The following is an 18,020-nucleotide window of genomic DNA, read 5'->3' as shown; positions in this document are numbered from 1 at the left end:
GTGTAGCCACTTGATGGAAAATTTTAAAAAGGGGATTTCACAATTTCACTCCTGCAAAAAAAACCAAAAAAAACATTGACAATTAATGTGTTTCATGCAGCAGATATTTTAACTTCATCCCCCCAAAAAAAAGATCCAAGGAAACACATTAGAGCTAATCTGAGGAATGTGTCGCAAACTTAACCCCAGAGGAAGACGCTGGAATAAAAACACATGGATTATCACTTCAACAAGTTTTTCCTCTGTTCACTTTCAGGCGAAGCTCTGGCTGCTGCTGCTGCTGCTGCTGCTGCTGACATTCAGCTGCTCGGCTGAACCTGCCAACTTTAACTCCACTTGTTCTCTCTTGCTGTTTGTACCCTGCGTCCTCTTCTTCCTCCTCCTCCTCCTCCTCCTCCTCCTCCAGCTGTCTGCATGCATGCGACTCTGGCTGCGGCCCCAGCGCCACTGGAGGGGCCGTGTGAACCGGCCAGTCCGGTCACCTCGCATCAGTGTCGGGCTGGAATGCGCCGTGGCCTCGGCCGGGGACACATGCACCACTCTGGGGGTTGGTTAGTGGCGGCTGAGCAGGTGCTGGGTGAGTGTGGGTGGCAGGAGAGAGGGAGAGGGAGGGGGGAGGGTGGGGAGATAATGTTGATGTCACGTCCCTGCCACCCATTGTGGTCGGGGGGGACATGGACACCGAGGGACACAGAGGGCCCGTGGGTGCGCCTCTCCAGAGGTCACCGTGCCAGATCAGAATCACACTGTGAGCCTTTACTTATTAAGTGGCTTTTCTGTGCAGCCGGTGGTTATAGCCAACAACCAAGCCACAAAAAGACCCCGGTAAAGAGACACCATTGAGACGTCGCTGTGTCCTACCAGACACGGCGAACAAATATGGCACATGATACCAGAGGTGTAGCGTTCCTTCCCTTTTCTCTTCTCTCCGCTCCTCGTTGAAAGAAGTCCTTTACACAACCAAACAGAGCATCGCAGACTCTCTGATCAGCAATTATGCACTTTAGAGGTATTAAATACTGCTGAGGGTGGGTGGGGGGTGGAGGAAGGGGGGGTGGGGGGGCCTCCAGGGACCACCAGCAGTCCGTAAATACACTTCTCTTTGCAAAAATGAAAGGAAGAGACCTGCCATTTGTAGACATTATTCATGCATTAAATGTAATGCCTGGGTAAAACAATTATGTCGCATATATTTCAGCTTTATTTACTTGCTGTATCTTGTCTCGTCTGTGCGGCAGTGTGTGTGTGTGTGTGTGTGTGCACAGGAGATGACAACTCTCCTAAGTTATTTGCTGTGCCGCACGCCGTGCACTCATCTGTGTTTACCCCGCTCTGGTATCTATATTTATCGCCGGCACAGGTCAGAGATCATCCATTTCTAAGTGGTGAACTGGCACAAAAGATTATCATCAATTAATATGCCATAATAACTGGGTTCACTTTCATATCTGCTGTATGCATTTGTCTTTTAAAGTGATCTAGTTTGGCAATCCAGCCGCCTTTTCCGTAATGTATGCTAATGTGAGTAAAAAACACTTTGGATTGTCTCTGAGGAATAAGAATCCATATTGGGATTCATACCGGCAGCATATTCCACTTTTGGCGTCGAGAAAAGTTCTCCGGCGGCCAGGAAGTCTCACCAACTTCACATGTATTCTTTTCATATTGTTTCCTCAAAGTTGTCTCTGTGAGCAGAGCCTGGTGAGTAGCCAGAGAGCCCATTATTCAAACCGGGGTCCTGACACCGGTTTATGGCTGAATCCCATTAACTTGCATGTAACTTGACTTCAGCAAGTGAGAAAGGAATTGTTAATATTCACCCCAAACTGAGCAGAGCCTCTGCCAGCGTTGGCCACTCACAACATCCTTTCATATGTTTTTCCATGTAACTCAATTCATTCTGGACGCTCAATGAAGAATATCATGTTGAAAGGAGAAAACATGCATAACAAAGGAGAGCGATTGATCTATAAAGCAGGGAAATAAATACGCTTTAGCTGCTTTTTTAAAAAGAGTTTAACAATAAATATCTGATGCTATTAGTTTTCAAAGTGCCACATTGTTCACACACGTAGGAAAACTGTTCCGAGCCAGGAGTCGTCTCGCTCGTTGAACATCGCACAGCTTTTTCAGTTTTGCTGCACCTTTGCTGGCGCATGAAGTGAGCATGTGAAATTGTCAGCGAAAGGTAAAGGGTGAGAGAAAAACTGTGTCGAGCAGCAGCATGGGAAACCAAATGAAAACTTTGCATGAAACGACTCAGTTAAACAGGTTCGTGGTTTGACTTGTAGGTCTTTACTTTCCATTACAAATACATGCGGACTAATACCGTATGTGTATACCGTATGGGTATAGTCACAGTCACCAGGTACCAGTAAAGAGAAGTGACAGCGTGTGGCGGTTAGCGGTACTGAAGTTAAACTCACTCACCCATAAAAGACGTGCTAATCCACTTGCCAAGTGGTCATTGACCTCTTGGCTAAACGGTTAGCATCGTCGTCCATGGTGCGGGAGACCCGGGTTGGAAACCCACTCAGGGCAGGCCAGAACAACATCGGTCACACATATCTACGCAGCCAGTCCAGGATATTCAACTGCAACTGCAAAATCAGTAATGCAACAATAAAAAAAAGTAAAAAATAAAGTCAGAAAAATGGACTTATGCAAAAGTGTCTCCACAAACAGCTCAACTACGTAAGTAAAGAAGTTGTAGGCGGTGTAGAAACTGATAAGTTTGTATTGACTTGTTGTTTGAAAAGCATTAAATACTGTTAAAAAAATACAACTCCAAGTATGAAACAAACTCCTGTCCTAGATGAAGGAACTAAAGCTGTGGAGCGGCGCGGCCTCTTTGGAAGTGCACTCTGCAGTTAGTGCACTCCAGCTGGGCGAGGGGGCTTAAAGGACGGGCGCGAGTGATGCGGGCCTCGGCGCGAGGAGGAGGGGGGGGCGATGAGGAGAGGGGAAGTGACAGGAGACAGTTGCTACACACTGTGTCAGGCTGGCGGTGTCACACCTGGCAGCTGTCAATCACCACGCTCGCGAAACACCTCGCTCCCCGATATCGCCGCAGCCGCTGCCAAACATGCCTTGAGTGGTGTCATCCATCCACAGATGAGCACTGGCTCACTCCGACTGCACTCATCCTGTCAGTGCAAGTCAGAGAGAAGGCAGAGAAAAAAGAGGGGAGAGGAAAGAGGGGAGAGGGAGGGAAGCATCCATCTATTTACATATGGAAAGGTCACAAATAGCCTGCAGGCACTGTGCTAATTAGAGAATGTGGCAAAAAAAAACTCCAAAGATAAATTGAAAGACAAAAATGGAGAGTTATCTAAGTATGCTTGCGTAATGAAAGTAGGGATAAGGTGAATGAAAGGAGAAAAAGGAAGTGGCTCTAATGAAGGTGGAGAACCAAAAGAAACAAAAGAAACAGTTTAAGTTCGTGACTGCGGCGTCAATTTCCAAAAACGGCCTTGGCGCTCTCGGCAGGAGAATCATCATCATCCACACGAGTTTGGAGAAGCGATCGAACTCCTGCGGTCCCACACCGGTGTAGCTTCAGCTGGGCAGGTTAGCGCTGCAGTAGGCCTCCACCGGCAGACACTGACCATATGATGGTGTTCAGATGACCGGGCGTGTGTGATCTCCCATAGCCGGATAAGCGAATCAACCTTTATAATTCATTGTGACAAGCTGACAGGGAAAATGAGTGTAAAATTTTATACATACATGAATTTTTGTGTCAGATCGCCGTCTGTGCACTTGTTTTTCTGCCTGGCCATAGCCGAGGGCTTCTTTCTCCGCGGGCGTTTCACGGACTTTGTTTCCAGGCCTTCAGACACATCGCCCTTCGCCCTAGTGAATTTGCTGATTAATTTTGGATGCTCCCCTTAATTAACACCCCAAAGGAAAGTGTAGATTTCCGAGCCCGAGCCTTTTGCTGCGGAACAAACAAAACGAGAGTCTGAAGAAGGATGACCTCAGGGAGACAGACGTGCCGATGTCCAAAATGACATTACAGGAGCAATGTGAAGGCCCCGCGATGCCGGGCCTAGACCTGGACATGGGCGATGCCTCAGGATCTCCCAGGCCTTTTAATCAGCGGCTGGAAATGAGCTCCCTATTAGTCTCATTTCATTTGCTTTAGCGTCGGTGGAGAAGCAGGCCTCGCATGATGCCACCCGACGCTTGAAACATGCTGTTCCAGTGCCAGTGCTGGTGCCGCCTCCGGCCCACGGTCATTAATTGGTGCCACTCTCTTACTTCCAGTGAAATTGGCAGATGACGGACAGGGGGCGAAATAAAAATGTGATTTCTTTCTCCTTTTTTTTTTTTTTCGTCCCCCCTCTTCGCAACATCAGAGTGGATTTCACTAATTGGGTTGAATGGCGCCCATCTCGTCTTGTGACAGCCAAGCAGGATGCATGAGAAGCTGCGGGCAGCTTGGAGAGCTCTCACCCTGCCATGCCAGCTCAGAAGACATGCCGGCAGGAGAGGGTGGCCGGGGTGGCGGGGCGGGGTTGGGGGGGGTGGGCGGGGGCGCCGAAGTTGCAAAAGACACGCTGAGACAAAAGAGCACAGCTAGAGATCGCACGCTCACTTTTCAGAGACCTTGAACAAACAAACTTGCACTTTGTGTCGCTGAGGGCAAAAGGATACGCACATCATCGCTCAACCAAAGGGTAGCAAATCAGCTCGTGGAAAAAAAACAAAAAAAAAACAGGGGGGCAAAGTCCTCAGAGACTTCGCTCTGCCTCCTTGGCTTGTGCATAGTCACTGCATCACTCGGGTGGATGATAAAAACGGTTGAACTGAAGACAAATAGCGACGTAGAGGAGCGGGAGTGTGGGGAGAATACGAATGATGCTGCAAATCGAGCATCACAGGGTGGTGAAGATTCACATTTTAAGATGAAAACCTGCTGTTGTTCTTCTCTAATCTGGATCTTTTGCTTTTCACTACGAGCCCCAAACTCCTTTTTTGTTTGCAAAAGAGGATGTGGAGCACCTGGGGTCACGCAGAGGGCATCGGGAACAAACCCTCCAGATCTCTGAAACGTGAAATGCTCCCTGACTGCAGAAGGTAGACATACAGTTTACATAACTGCAGACTAATACACTGTCCAATTAGGGCCATTAAAAGCACATCTGATCCGCCCCGCCTCCAGTAAAACAGACATGGATGTTTGAGCAGGTCGTCTCAGCTCCACGCCGGACAATTGTCCACTTTGTGTGCGCTGCGACTCAGGGAGGAGAGAGAGTTTAGAAGGGGGGAAAAAAAAGAAGCTGAATTCCCATTACAAAAGGACAAGAAGTGCAGGTGTAATTGGGATATTTGGGAGTGTCTTGTTTCAGGGCCCATCGGAGACGCGGTGAAATGAAGCCTGTAAGACTAGAGCGTCGGGGCCGGCAGGAGAGGCTGCCCTCTGCTCTCCGTCTCACTTTTACTGTACTCCCCTTTCTCTTGCATCACCCCTCCTCCCCTCTTTTCCCCCCTTCTTTGTTGATCTCCTCTGCCTTTCTTCACACTCTCCTCCTAAGGTGCATCTTCGTTATCATTTCTTTTCCTCTTTCCGTATCCTAACGGGACATGACACCGCAGCGGCTGCACCCCTCGCCCTCCCCACCTCCTCTCGCTTGATAGCAGCTTGATCGGGCAGGTATAGGTAACAAATGAGATCAATTAACGTGTCCAAGAGGGGCACCTACCCGAGAGTCCGGTTGCACTAAACAGTCTCCTCATCTTTTGTTTCCCTCCACGGGATTCCATTTGCAACCTCATCACTTTTCCGGCCCCGAACAACGGAGACGATTGTTCCACCCCGTCCGCTTTAATGGAGAAGGCCCAAGAAAGGCCGGCCTCTTCTCCTGGCAGTGTATCTTTACTATCACCACTCCGGTTTAGGGCAGGCAGGCAGGGAGGGAGGGAGGGAGGGGTGGGGGCAACCTCTCCGAAATGAATCCTCGCTCCCCTGCAACCTTCCCACCGGCCTGACCTCTTGACCCCTCTCTCTTCACGGGAGCCCGATTTGTCGCAAATTTGTTTCATTGAATGACTTTGCCACTAACAAGCTGATTGAGCTCATTGACGACGCTGTTGAAAGCACAAATACCACAAGTTGCACAATATTGCAACACACCTGTGTGGATAAGACAGATTTGAGGAGAATACGAGTATGAAATCCATGTTTCCTACAGGAAATGAATCCTGCTGGTACATCATATATATCTACGACTTGCCGGGAGATAAATGTTGACCAGAACGAGGTGTCAAATCAATCACGGTTCCCATAGATGACACACTCCACAGGCGCACCCATCACTTATTGTCCGTTTACACCCGCTCCATCTCATCAGGCAGTGTGCGAAATACCCATCAATATTCGGGGGGGTCCCTAACTCGCGATTGTTGTGCAATACCGTTATTTTTTTTTCTTTTTATAAAGTAGGACTATAACATTACAATAAGCCAAGAAAATTAGCCTATAGCCTAAAAAGGAGAGGCAAAGTTGTGCATTACAATGCAGAAAGTAATTGACGATAAATAGACGATAATTCAAATAAATAAAAGACAATAATTGGCACCACACTGGCGCACTTGAACAATGAATAAATGCCAGGTATAGGAGACTGGCGCGCGATCAGGGCAATGCAGAAACGAATAGACAATAAATAAAATACAACAATTAAAATGAATGAAAGACACCAAACTCGTGCACTCGAATAACAACCAACTGTATAAATCTGGAGATCGGAGACTGACGTGCAATTATGTGCACGAGATCCTCAGCCTGCAACTATGACCGATCATGTAGCCTTATCTAACCATCCATCTAGCAAATACGTTTAAACACTGAACACATCCACAAATCACATTTGTATAACGGGCCATCATGAAAATTGAAAAAGCACAGACAAATAGCTCACAACAGGCGCCTGGCCAAACAACACCACTGGGGGTTTAGGCCATCGTATGCTGAAGCAGGGGTTACATGCTGCTATTCAGACATGCCGCTATTTCAACATTGACTTCTAATTGTCGGAATAGCGGCATTAACATTATTTTTTAAGCATCCCACTATTCCGACATTTTTTTTTTTTCATTGTCGGAGTAGCGGCACTTTACTATTTTTCAAACATTCCGCTTTTCCGACATTGATTGATTACGTTATAGTCAGACGTGTCCTTCTGATTTATTTTTATTTTTTCATCTGAGACACTGTTTCTCATACACAAATACATAGGCCTATTAGAGAAGAAAAAAACAAACCCTCCAAGTTTAAAAACACACAGCACACAGCAGCGCACACTGATCTGCAGCTACTGAGACTGTTATTATTCTGTCACCTGAGTTTATCCTGCTGCTTTACATCGTTTTAACATAGGTAAAAGAAGAAAAAAAGATTGTCTGGAATAAAGGGGCAGATTACATAAGATTATTCTTTTTTTCTGCTCCCTTTTGTTGAGATTTGGGAGGTTTTTACCTGATTTATTGCCCGATGCCATGTATCTAGCTTTCTCTCCCCTCCCTCCGCCCGTTGTCTTCGTTGTCACTTTGTTGTCGCTCCACAGAGCACATGGCTAATTAATATGCACGTGCTGACCATATGGTTGTCTAGGCATTCCGGGACGGAGGTGTGTTCACGTGCGCAACTGCGCACCATTCTTGGATCCAGTTATCAAAGTTGAGGTGCAGAGTTGTGCACGCACAGTTTGATAGATCTGAAAAAGGTGTAAATATTTTGGGTGTCTTTTCACCGTAGGCCTAAGCAAAAAATTTAGTAGCAGCAGTTTTACACTGCTTACTTACAGTTTAGATAAATAAGGCCCCAGGCCCTGAGCCCAGAGCCCAGACGCTCACAGCTGCAGCTCCGCGGCTCATCCGCGGCGCTGTCCGTGGTGCTGAAGGTGACAGGTTAACTTGACAAACAAACTGCAGCATAGTTCTGTTTGTTTATCATGTGTGTCAGTTTTGTTTGTGACTTGATAGTTGAGTTGTTGAGATTAAGAACATCACTCCCTCATCAAACCAGTGATAGACATGCTGAAAAGAAAAGAGAGAGAGAGAGACGCGCCTGGGTATCGCAGCTGTAAAAAAATAAAAATTAAATTAAAATAAAAAAGACGTGTCGGAATAGCGGTATCAAAAAGTGTCGGACTACCGGCATGTCTAGATAGAGGGATGTCGTAATAGCGGGATGTCTAAATAGTGACATGTCGGAATAGCGGGATGTCTGAATAGCGGGCGGACCCCTGAAGGGTTTGAGGCTAGCCTCTTACCTTAAGTTATTTTCCTGCCTTAATGTCAAGCCAAGGGTTGCGGTATTTCCATTACCCCACCTGCTTAGGTGTAAAAAAAAAAAAAGAAAGAAAGAAAAAGAAAAGCGGCCAATCACCAGTGCTAGCAGCAGGGGCTGCGGCTACTTCTTCAGAGCACTCGGCCTCAACTTCACTTTCTTCGGCAGAGGGTGGAGAGGAACGGGATCCTCTGTTCTGATAGCGAGTGGGCTCGACTCCTGCGCTGGGCTGGCGCACATGGCTAATTTGCATAATGCGCAGGTGACATGGTTCAGCTTAATGTTAAACGAATAAATGTTTTGAATTATGAATACTGGACATGGTGATCTTAAACACATTTAATTGACCACAATACAATTATTGTATTATATTATATTATTTATTTTTTTGACAAGATTGAGACCCCCCTCAGATTTTGCTTTTGAGTCTTTCAGGGGGTCTCAAGGGGTTAATCGGGGGGGTCCGACCCCCCCAAACCCCCCCGTATTTCGCACTATGTCATCAGGTTTTACCATCATTTCCAGACGGAGATTTTTTTTCCCCCTTACAATATTTTCGCATCCCCTTTTTTTTTTTTGAACAGACAAATGGATGGTCACTTTTCGCAAATTTCATCTCTGCTAATATTACGAGCGGCTTGATGGAGAGATGGGATAACTAAGTGAAGGTCTGCAGGGGAGAAATGACCAGAAGAGAAGCAGAAATAGGTGCAATTATCATCAGTTAGAGAGACGAGGGAGCCGCTGATGGCGACCATCGAACCCTCTGAGCGTTCGTTTAAATCTGCTTGATGAATGTGATGTGTGCTCCTCATCTGCCCCCCTCTCCCCTTCCCTCCTTCAGTCTGTCCACAGCAGTTAGACAGGATTGTTTACTATAACCTTGTAATCAACCTGGCTTGGTTGACAGCTCACCATTACCCCTGATAACAGGCCTGCTGCAATTTGGTCCCCCTGAAATATATATATTAAAAAAACAGACAAACACCCACACACACACACACAGAGGAGCTGCTCAGGCCCTTTCTGATGCCTTATTGATGGAGCGCTGGCCCTGTTATCTTTGTGCGTAATTTGTTTTCAAGAACTGTGATTTACATTTCAGTGGGATTACACCTTTTAATGCTACACGCCGGCGAGAAGTGGGCAGCCGCTGAATACTCCACATCTCCACCACAGGGGGAGGAAGAGGGTGAGGGAGGGAGGTGGAGGTGGTGGTGGTGGTGTGTATGAGAGGGGGGGTTCAAACGATGCATTTCCAAGTCCTCAAGTGGAGAGGATTACAATTACAATTAAAAATCAAAAGGCCTGCGTGTCCATCAAACGACTGCCCATAACCCTTTGTGTACTTACTGCCAAATAATCGCGGCTAGTGGAGGGTTGGCAGATGCAAAACGCTTCCCGGCTTAATTGTGGCGTATTACCGGAGCTTGTTCATCGGGATATTATGCAATAAGTGTTATTTCAGGCAAAGAATGCAGGTTCTAAATGGCATGCTAATGTGAGTCCCTTGGCAGCGTGTTAAAGAAAATCCATGCGTCGCCATTAAAAACAACGGCGGGGGCCAGTGGCAAAGTTCAATCATCTTGTTTTGGATATCGCCTTGATGTAGCACAACAAGTTCAGCCAGACTCCAGCTGCCACAGAGAGGACTTAACACAGGTAGTGCGTGATCTCATGCTGGAACAATATTTGTTTGTGTGTATGAAAATCAACCTTTATTCATTAAGCGCGGGGATATCTGCAGACAAACCGTGGCTCAGTTGAACATAATCCCTGCAAACATTCATCCTCAGAGAAGAAAATAAATAGGTACGAGTCGACACGAGGAGGAAAAAGGGGAAATAAAATATCTTCATTCTCTATAAATATGACTTTCCACCAGTTTGTTGTTGCCCTGGTTTTTACCTCCACCATCACTGTGTGCACAGAGCCAGCGCCAGCTCACCACCCCCTTACACACACACACACACACACACACACACACACGCTTCTTAATCATGTGCATTATTTCAGTCATTCAGATCACAACATTTTACATAATTCTTTGTTTATTCATTTTCTCAGACAGTCAGTGAAATTATGTAAAACACACTCGGTGTGTGTAATAGAATGCAGATTTCATGTTATTCTAACACATTCGCTTACTTGGAGGCAAAGTGTCCCATTTAAATGAGAATTACACTTAAATGTCACATGGGTTTATCTAAATTTATAAACAGTGCATTTATTAGAATAAATCCAGGGAATCCTAAACATGGATTGCGGGAGGTGGAATGAGAGACGTGCTCCGAGGGTTATGACTTACTAATGCCTATTTAAATTGTTAACGCCTTGTTCCTTTTTGTTTTATTTACCCACTATTCTCTCCCCGAGATGACACGGCACCTGAAGAACTGCTCTTTGAGTCTTCCTATGAGACTGCAATTGAGACTGAGAGAAACGTTCTTTGCCTTTGTTGAATTAATTCAATCATTAGCTGGCAGTTTGAAACCTGCAGCTCCTTGAAAAGGCTGAGATAATGCCATACCTGCCATTCACAGTAGCCCCCATGTCTCCTGATAGCCGCCAATCTGTTGCCTAATAATTTTCAGGCCACATTATAATAACAGCAGCTCTCATTTAGAGGTTTAAAAAGAAAAAAAAAGTGTGAATACAAGAGCCCCTCACCTGTCTTGTGCAGAATGGCAGCCAAACAAGGAGATTATATGGGAGGGAGAAACTCGTTTACCTCATCAGTGGCCTTTGTACGCCCTGAGTCAGCTTTCTGAGGCGAATCCGTTTGAACTCAGTCATCACTGAGTGTCTGTGCTGAGACACAAAGTAGTCCCTCCTCATCCAAAGCAAAGAGAATCCTGAATATTAATGTAGATTTAGATATTTAAAGTGAAAACATGATAGAGATGAAACAAATTCCAAATGTTCATCTTGCATTTTTTATGAATGGGCTGTAAAGATGAATTTATCTCCGTGTTACAATCAAACATTTTTTTTTTAAATATTTTTTTTTTTGGACTGCATGCACTTGCATTGGAGCACGGCGGTGCACGCCTTCCATTTCATACACACTCACAGAATTGTTTCCATATGGGACCGCAATATAATGGCAATAGCGTACATTAGATCGCTTCTATACAGATGTTCACCTCAATTTCTGCAGCAGTTTGGTCCATCTGTGTTTACAGTGAGCTGCTTAGCACACGGCTGTGTGAAGGGAGGCATATCAAGCATATGGACATTTTACAAAAGGTTACCCTGCATAAATTAGCTTGAATGGCAATCTGTTGAGGAGAGGTGGCTCACTGTGAGCACTAGGTGGTTCCGAGCAAAAATGGATAACAAAGGCATCTGCTTTTATAATAGTGGCCAACACTGAATGACTCTGTTGTTCCAAAATGAGATGTCCACCATTTCCGGAGTGACAGTTTTGTTTTGGTTTTTCTTCCACATAAACCTCAAATTGTGCGTCTGGGAATGTTGAAACAACAACAGATTGTTTAGTTCCCCTTAGAATTTTGGATGTTAAATAATAATAAAAAATATTTACAGCATTTTAATTATTAGCTTTTTACATAAGGTTTCGACTCAAGTCGTGTCATTTAAACTGTCAAGTGTCAAAAACAGCTAAAATATTCCTTAATTCATGTCCTTCCTTTTCAGTGTTTTCTGTACATCACTCATAGTAAATGTTTGATAGTAAAAGTGTTTCTATTAAATGCCTTTTTTTCTTTTTTTAACCAAACTGCCTTGACTGTGGAGGCAACATATGCACAACAGGCCCGGCTTTAGATTTTTATCACATCTTAGAGTGACATCTAGTGGCTGTTTCTGTAACGACACCATGAGCCCACGTGCAGCACATAGTGCTCCACAGTCATGTTCATAGTGTATTTTTGAGTAGAACCAAAACTTTCTGAGGAGTTTAAATGAAAACCAACTGAGAGAAGTATAAAAAACTATTTAGTATTAGTAAAAAGGAAGAAAAATAGACCAATAGCAACACTGTGCAGTATGAATACTCTTAATACAACTCTCAAGTCCATACAGGAAAAAGAAAGTGTAATTCACAGGTACATTTTCTATGTCCAAGTGCATCTTCTCCTTAAAAAGCTTCAGTTTCCTGGTGGCACTGCCCTGAATAAAGAGGACACGACCTTTTAAAATCTCAACCCACAACTGCAGCACCGAAGCATAATGCGAACTGCCCTTTCTTTCATACATCCACCAACGCCTCTAATGCATTCAGTCTAATCTGCCTATGTTTGCTCTCATCTGCGAGTTACCTTCATCACTGTGTGGGTGGTTAAGATTGATTAACAATAACAGCAGCTGACTAGGCAGGAATAATTCACAAAAAAAAAAACAAAGCTTTTGTGAATCAAGAAGGCCCACGATGAGAGACGGAAGGAGGGAGGGGAGAAAAACGCCGCTCCCTCTGTTTCCGAGTGTTCTGATGTTTGCTAATTGAAGCTTTGTCACGCAGATCGGGGCGGCGGAGGTTCAAAGGGGAACGGGCGTCCGGCGACTACACACAGGTTTCATTTCAGGATGGCTCGCCACCTTTGATGTGTGCTACTTCTTCTTCTTCTGCAGATGCGGCTTTGATACAAGAGGCCAGCGCAGCTTGATGGAGATCGTGGGCTCGCCGGACAACAACGAGGCCTCTGGGGGGAAAAAAGGAGCAGCCAAGTCACAACGGGAGAGACGCAAGAACCGGACACTAGAGCGCTCAAGTGGCCAGAATTCATATTCATGCAAAGATCACACATGTACTGTGGCTGTGGAGACAAAAGGAGAGGTTTTAGCTGATTTGACCTCGTCGTCTGGCGGCCATTTTGAAGGTGTCCAATATACAATTTTCCATGAGGGGCGCACAACTTTATTCTTGTTTCGAATTAACTGTTTTCTGTGTATGTATGTATGTTGCATATTCAAGCAAAATAAAAGTTGGATTTAATCTTTATTTATCTCATTTGGAAGCCCACGGAGTGAAGAAACATCAGCCAACAAGCAACTTTGTGGACATATCCTGTTGGAGATCCCATATTGCGGCTTGTTAAGACTGTACCTGGAGTTAACACAACCTTCATTGCCTCTCCCATCACTCTTTCTCCATGCATTTAGCTTTACAGTAGCCTTTCATGCAACCTCAAGGCACTTCTCTATGGACCCTTTCCTGGGGCATTCACAGGTGATCCGTATTGACCAGAGTTGAGTAATGCCACAGAAAGCAATTAAAGGAGGGGATAAAGAGGCAGGAAGACGGATGATCCAACTGTAACACTTCCCTCTCTTCACCCCCATAAATATGTCTCTGGTTGAACTGGGTGCTTATAACCAGTGACACCCAGTCGAACACTCGCTTTGGTTTTGTAGCCGAGTGGTAACAGCCCTTAACTCACCCTTCCAATGTCTTTTCACGGCCTCTCCTTTTGTTCCTCAACATAAAAGGAGAAGGGTCTACATGGAGAGGCAGGGAGACACTTTGAATAACATGCAGATCAATAAAGACCATCTAGCATGGAGATAATGTTGGGGAATTTAGAGTGCAGGTCGTTCGAGTGTCATCCACAGTGCTCGCAGTGAGAAAGGGTTCACGCCGTAGGTCATCTTCTGCTTTGGACTGGCGTGACCACGGACGGGTTAAGGTGCAGTTATGCCAGGTCTCCGATACAAATGGTCGCTTTGATAGCGTTCAAAGCCTGGTAGAAACCTCAGGGTTAAAGAATTGTCTTGTAAGTGGTCTGAGTCTTGAACCAGTTGTAGAAGTCTGGATGCACAAAGAGAATAGAGCCTGAAAAAAAAGGTGCTTAACCTGTGGTTGCTCCCCTGAAGCGGCAACTGGCAGCCAACCTTCTTTGGGTAAGTTAATATCTGAATGAATGTTTATCTATAGAGCTATGGGACCAACCGGCACGCAAACAAAACAAAACATAGCCTAGCATACCGGGCATTCGAGCGCTAATGGTGAATGCAAGCAAACGTAAAGGAAAATAAATGTTTTAATGCTGCTCAGTTGTTGCAGCCCAAAAGAAGTGTTCCTGTGTGTCCCATGGGTGTTTTCCAGGGAATTAGATCAACTGATCTGCACGGGATCGGGTGCATTTAACATCTGCAGCAACAGCAACAGTGATTTCTTCAGAGTTAAAAGGATTAAGACAAGCGGGCGTTCAGTAGTAGTCAGAAAACGTGCACCGCCCACAGAAAGTCGAGCCTTAACGCAACCTCCAAGGGGGAAAAAAGGTGAGAACTGCTGGAGCTTATTCCCTGCCAAGCCAACTGTGGGAAACGCAGTGTAGCTATAGTCACCAAAAATGGAGAGCAAAGAAAAAAAAATTAACAATCTGGTGTCGTGTTACAGATCTAAAAGTCAGATCTCAGTCTGCAAGGCCTCGTAGAGCGTCTGCTGAGGGCAAGGTCTGCTGAGTGCGGAGGATATCAGCGTTATCGCCTGCTCCTTTCACTCTCCCCATGATGAGCTGTGCTGCCGAGTGTGTTGTTGCCTAATTCCCTCTAACTACAGCCCTGTGTAATCACACACCCCAATTAACCACCTCGGCTCCCCGTTTCCTGCATCGTGCCCGCCGCCCCGTCTTCTCGCCACACCGCGTAATTAGCTTTCATCTGAAAATGAAAAGAAAGGAGCACCTCAGCAATTGTGCAGCCACTTTCTCTTTCTCCCCGTCTCTCCCCGTCTCTCCAGCACTCTACTTCTCATATCATAATGGCCTGCAATTTCAATCAGATGGATTTTTATCGCTGACACTAAGAAGGATTGGCCCCTCATCCTAGTCCCTCCTTCCGCCACCCCCCAAACAAGCAACCCGCCTCATTTGATAGCTTATGCTTCTGAGACAGCTATCAAGAAGAGTCCTTGTTGTGACGGGGTAGGTTTTAGTTTGATATTTGCAAAGGATTTAATTCCCCTTTGTGGATGTGTGTGGCATAATGGAAGGATCAGGTCTGGCATGTTCCAACAAGGCGCAGCACTAAATTAATTTACATCCACCTGAATGGGAATAAGACAAAATAAATCCATTGGAGACGTTTGGTGTTAATCATTTAGTTGGTTGTATTTAGAGATTCCCCAAGTCAAATATTAGCTTTTATGTGCATCCTTTTTTTTTTACCTTTGCTCACACACTTTGAGTGTAATGTCTTTTTGGGAAAACTTTCAATTCTGGTAGAACCTCCAACATATTTTCCCTGTAATGTCCAACTCTTCAACTCAGTAATATGCGGATAGATCCTCAAGCATCAGTACTTCCAATACCAAACATGTCCGTTTTAGGATCATTACTCATGATAAAGTATCGATACTATCACCAGTCTGCACTTATTTGGGGTTAACAACTATTTTCATCAGTTATTCCTATTTGACTCGGTTGGAAGGGACTACATCTGCTTCCGGCTCTGAGGCGAACCACGGTTGTGTAAATCAATGCGGCACAGCTGAGCTCATAGACCTAAATTAGAACATTTTCATATATTAATACCATAGAATTGTGGGAATTGTACTTAAAAATAAAAAAAAATCTGGGAAAGGGCGCTCATTTTGATCCTCCACCCCCACTCCCCTCCCATGTCTAGACCATAGTTACACCCTTGCATTTAATGTCTATTTTTAAGTGATCTATTGCCACTAACAATTCAAATTAAAACAAAGACAGATAATCTGTGTTTTAGTGTCATTGCATCACTATAATTTTGAAACCGTCTACTTTTTTAGTTTCCACCTCTTCACACATGAAGCTTTTGTAAAATGAATCAATACTGGTATTGGCAACACCACCTTTGGTTTTACTTTTTACTAGTCGGAATGAAAATCAGTGGTACTGCACATCACTAGTGCTCAGGGATGAAAAAAAGTACATGTGCATTCTCAGGTAAATATTTATTCACCTGTTTTTGTTTGGTTCAGAGGTAATTCTCTTAAGAAATGACATTGAACTTGCTCCTGAATCAAAGATGACGAGGCTTTGTAGTTAACAGCCTCAAAATCAAAGTGAACCAGGAGAGACGTTCATATTTGCAGAATGTGACGGCACATTAAAGATGGAGAAACTGAGATTTGAGATCAGAAATTGCTGTTTACACGTCCTGGTCTTCATCCCTGACCTCATTGTGATTTTTTTTTTCTTTTTCTAATCATGTGACAAAGTTCTTGCAGTCGAAACAAAAAGTAAAAGTTTTGTCACCCCGTCAACCGGCTCGCGGTTTCAGCGGGAGGCTTCCCTGCAGATGAACGGTGAGATGATATCATTAGGAACTTATCAGCAGCGTGAACGCTCCTCGCAGGTACAGTGGTAATGTGACACGAATACTACACTTCGGTTGTCACAGGGAACAGTTCCAGCCGGGTGAATCATTGTTCAGTCATACAAGTGAGCAGCCTGCTAATGATACAGCCCTGACATTTAACACATAATAAGGTGTTTCATCCGCATCTCCTTCGGTGGGCGATTTGCAGGTGGAACGAACCCAAGACCTTTTAGCTCTAAAAGCAAAGACTGTTTGAATTCCTGGTTGTTGCTTCTCCTTCTACTACTACTACTACTTTCACTCTCCATGTGTGTATCCCACCATCCCCCCTTCTCAACCTGTTTGTTCCCTTATCTCTCCTTGTCCTGAACAAATCAATGAGGTGCTCATTAGCCCAGGGATGTTCAGCACCAAGAAGAGATTGGCTTAGAGCAGAGGGGGTTAAAAAAAACTAAAAAATCATGATGTGCAGGGGCGTGTCCAGACATTTTTGATCGGGGTGGCCCAAGTGGGGCACTGACTTATAGTGGGGTGGCATTACGTACTCATGTATGCACGTCCACACAGGTTTTGGCCATACCCAGTTTTGTCTGCAAAACCCATATCTACTTCATTTACCAACACTGCAAGAAAAACTAGACTTACTAGTCAAAATACAGGAGTGGCAACATACAATTGTGATCTCAATATTTTATAATTACTTGACAAAAGCCAGTATAACAATGTATAAAATGCCTCTGACTGGGTATATAGCCCATCATATTTTGGGGTGGCCCGTACAAACAGACGTTGCCATTTATGGAGCCATGCAATGATATCATGAAGCGTTTTTGTTGCATTTCTTTTTATTTTTAAGTATTTTGGGGGGGGGTTCTGCCTTTGATTGACAGGACAGTTGAGATAGAGACAGAAAATGAGCAGACAGAGAGAGGTGGAATGACATGCAGCAAAGGGCCGCCGGGGGAATTGAACCGGGGCCGCTGCAGAGAGGACTGTAGCCTGTGTATATGGGGCGCCTGCTCAACCTACAGTATATGATGCCCCTTTTTGGTTGCATTTCATTAAAAGTTTTTTTCCCCCTCACTTCTTGCAGACTTTCACACAAACTAAAGATGGCTGCCGCCTGAGAAGGAGAGGAGGGGCAAATACACAAGACGCATCCAGAGAATAAATTATGTATAAGAAAGTGCAAATGTTTCCATCATCAACACAATTTCCACTGAATAATGGTTCCATTTGAGTAGATAATCACGTTCGCAAACTTTCAACACACACACAGAAGCGATGTCCGTGCCTTTAGTGGCAGTGATCACGGTCAGACATGGACAAATAGACACGACGCAGACTACATCGCCTCTGATGTCATTACTTTCCCCAACAGCATGAAGAACAAAGCTGGTAAACATATTTATGCAATTGATACGCTCTTTCAGTTCCAATAGATTGTCTTTGCAAAGCAGTG

The 18,020-nt window shown here is 44.9% G+C and overlaps 1 protein-coding gene across 1 annotated transcript in view; it reads right to left on the bottom strand.

Annotated features, from left to right (window-relative positions):
- Positions 1 to 4,372: 4,372 nt before the first annotated feature.
- Positions 4,373 to 18,020, bottom strand: part of LOC146990648 (transmembrane protein 182-like) — a 30,524-nt gene continuing 16,876 nt past the window's right edge. The window contains exon 5 of the mRNA XM_085804301.1: positions 4,373 to 4,562. Within this exon, the coding sequence (XP_085660427.1) occupies positions 4,373 to 4,562 (190 nt within the window). The remainder of the gene's footprint in view (positions 4,563 to 18,020) is intronic.

The sequence above is a fragment of the Trachurus japonicus genome, chromosome 2 (genome assembly GCF_045865225.1).
Source record: "Trachurus japonicus isolate A0001 chromosome 2, Traja_1.0".
NCBI classification, from domain to species: Eukaryota; Metazoa; Chordata; class Actinopteri; order Carangiformes; family Carangidae; genus Trachurus; species Trachurus japonicus.
This window is presented reverse-complemented; position numbering and strand designations above follow the sequence as displayed.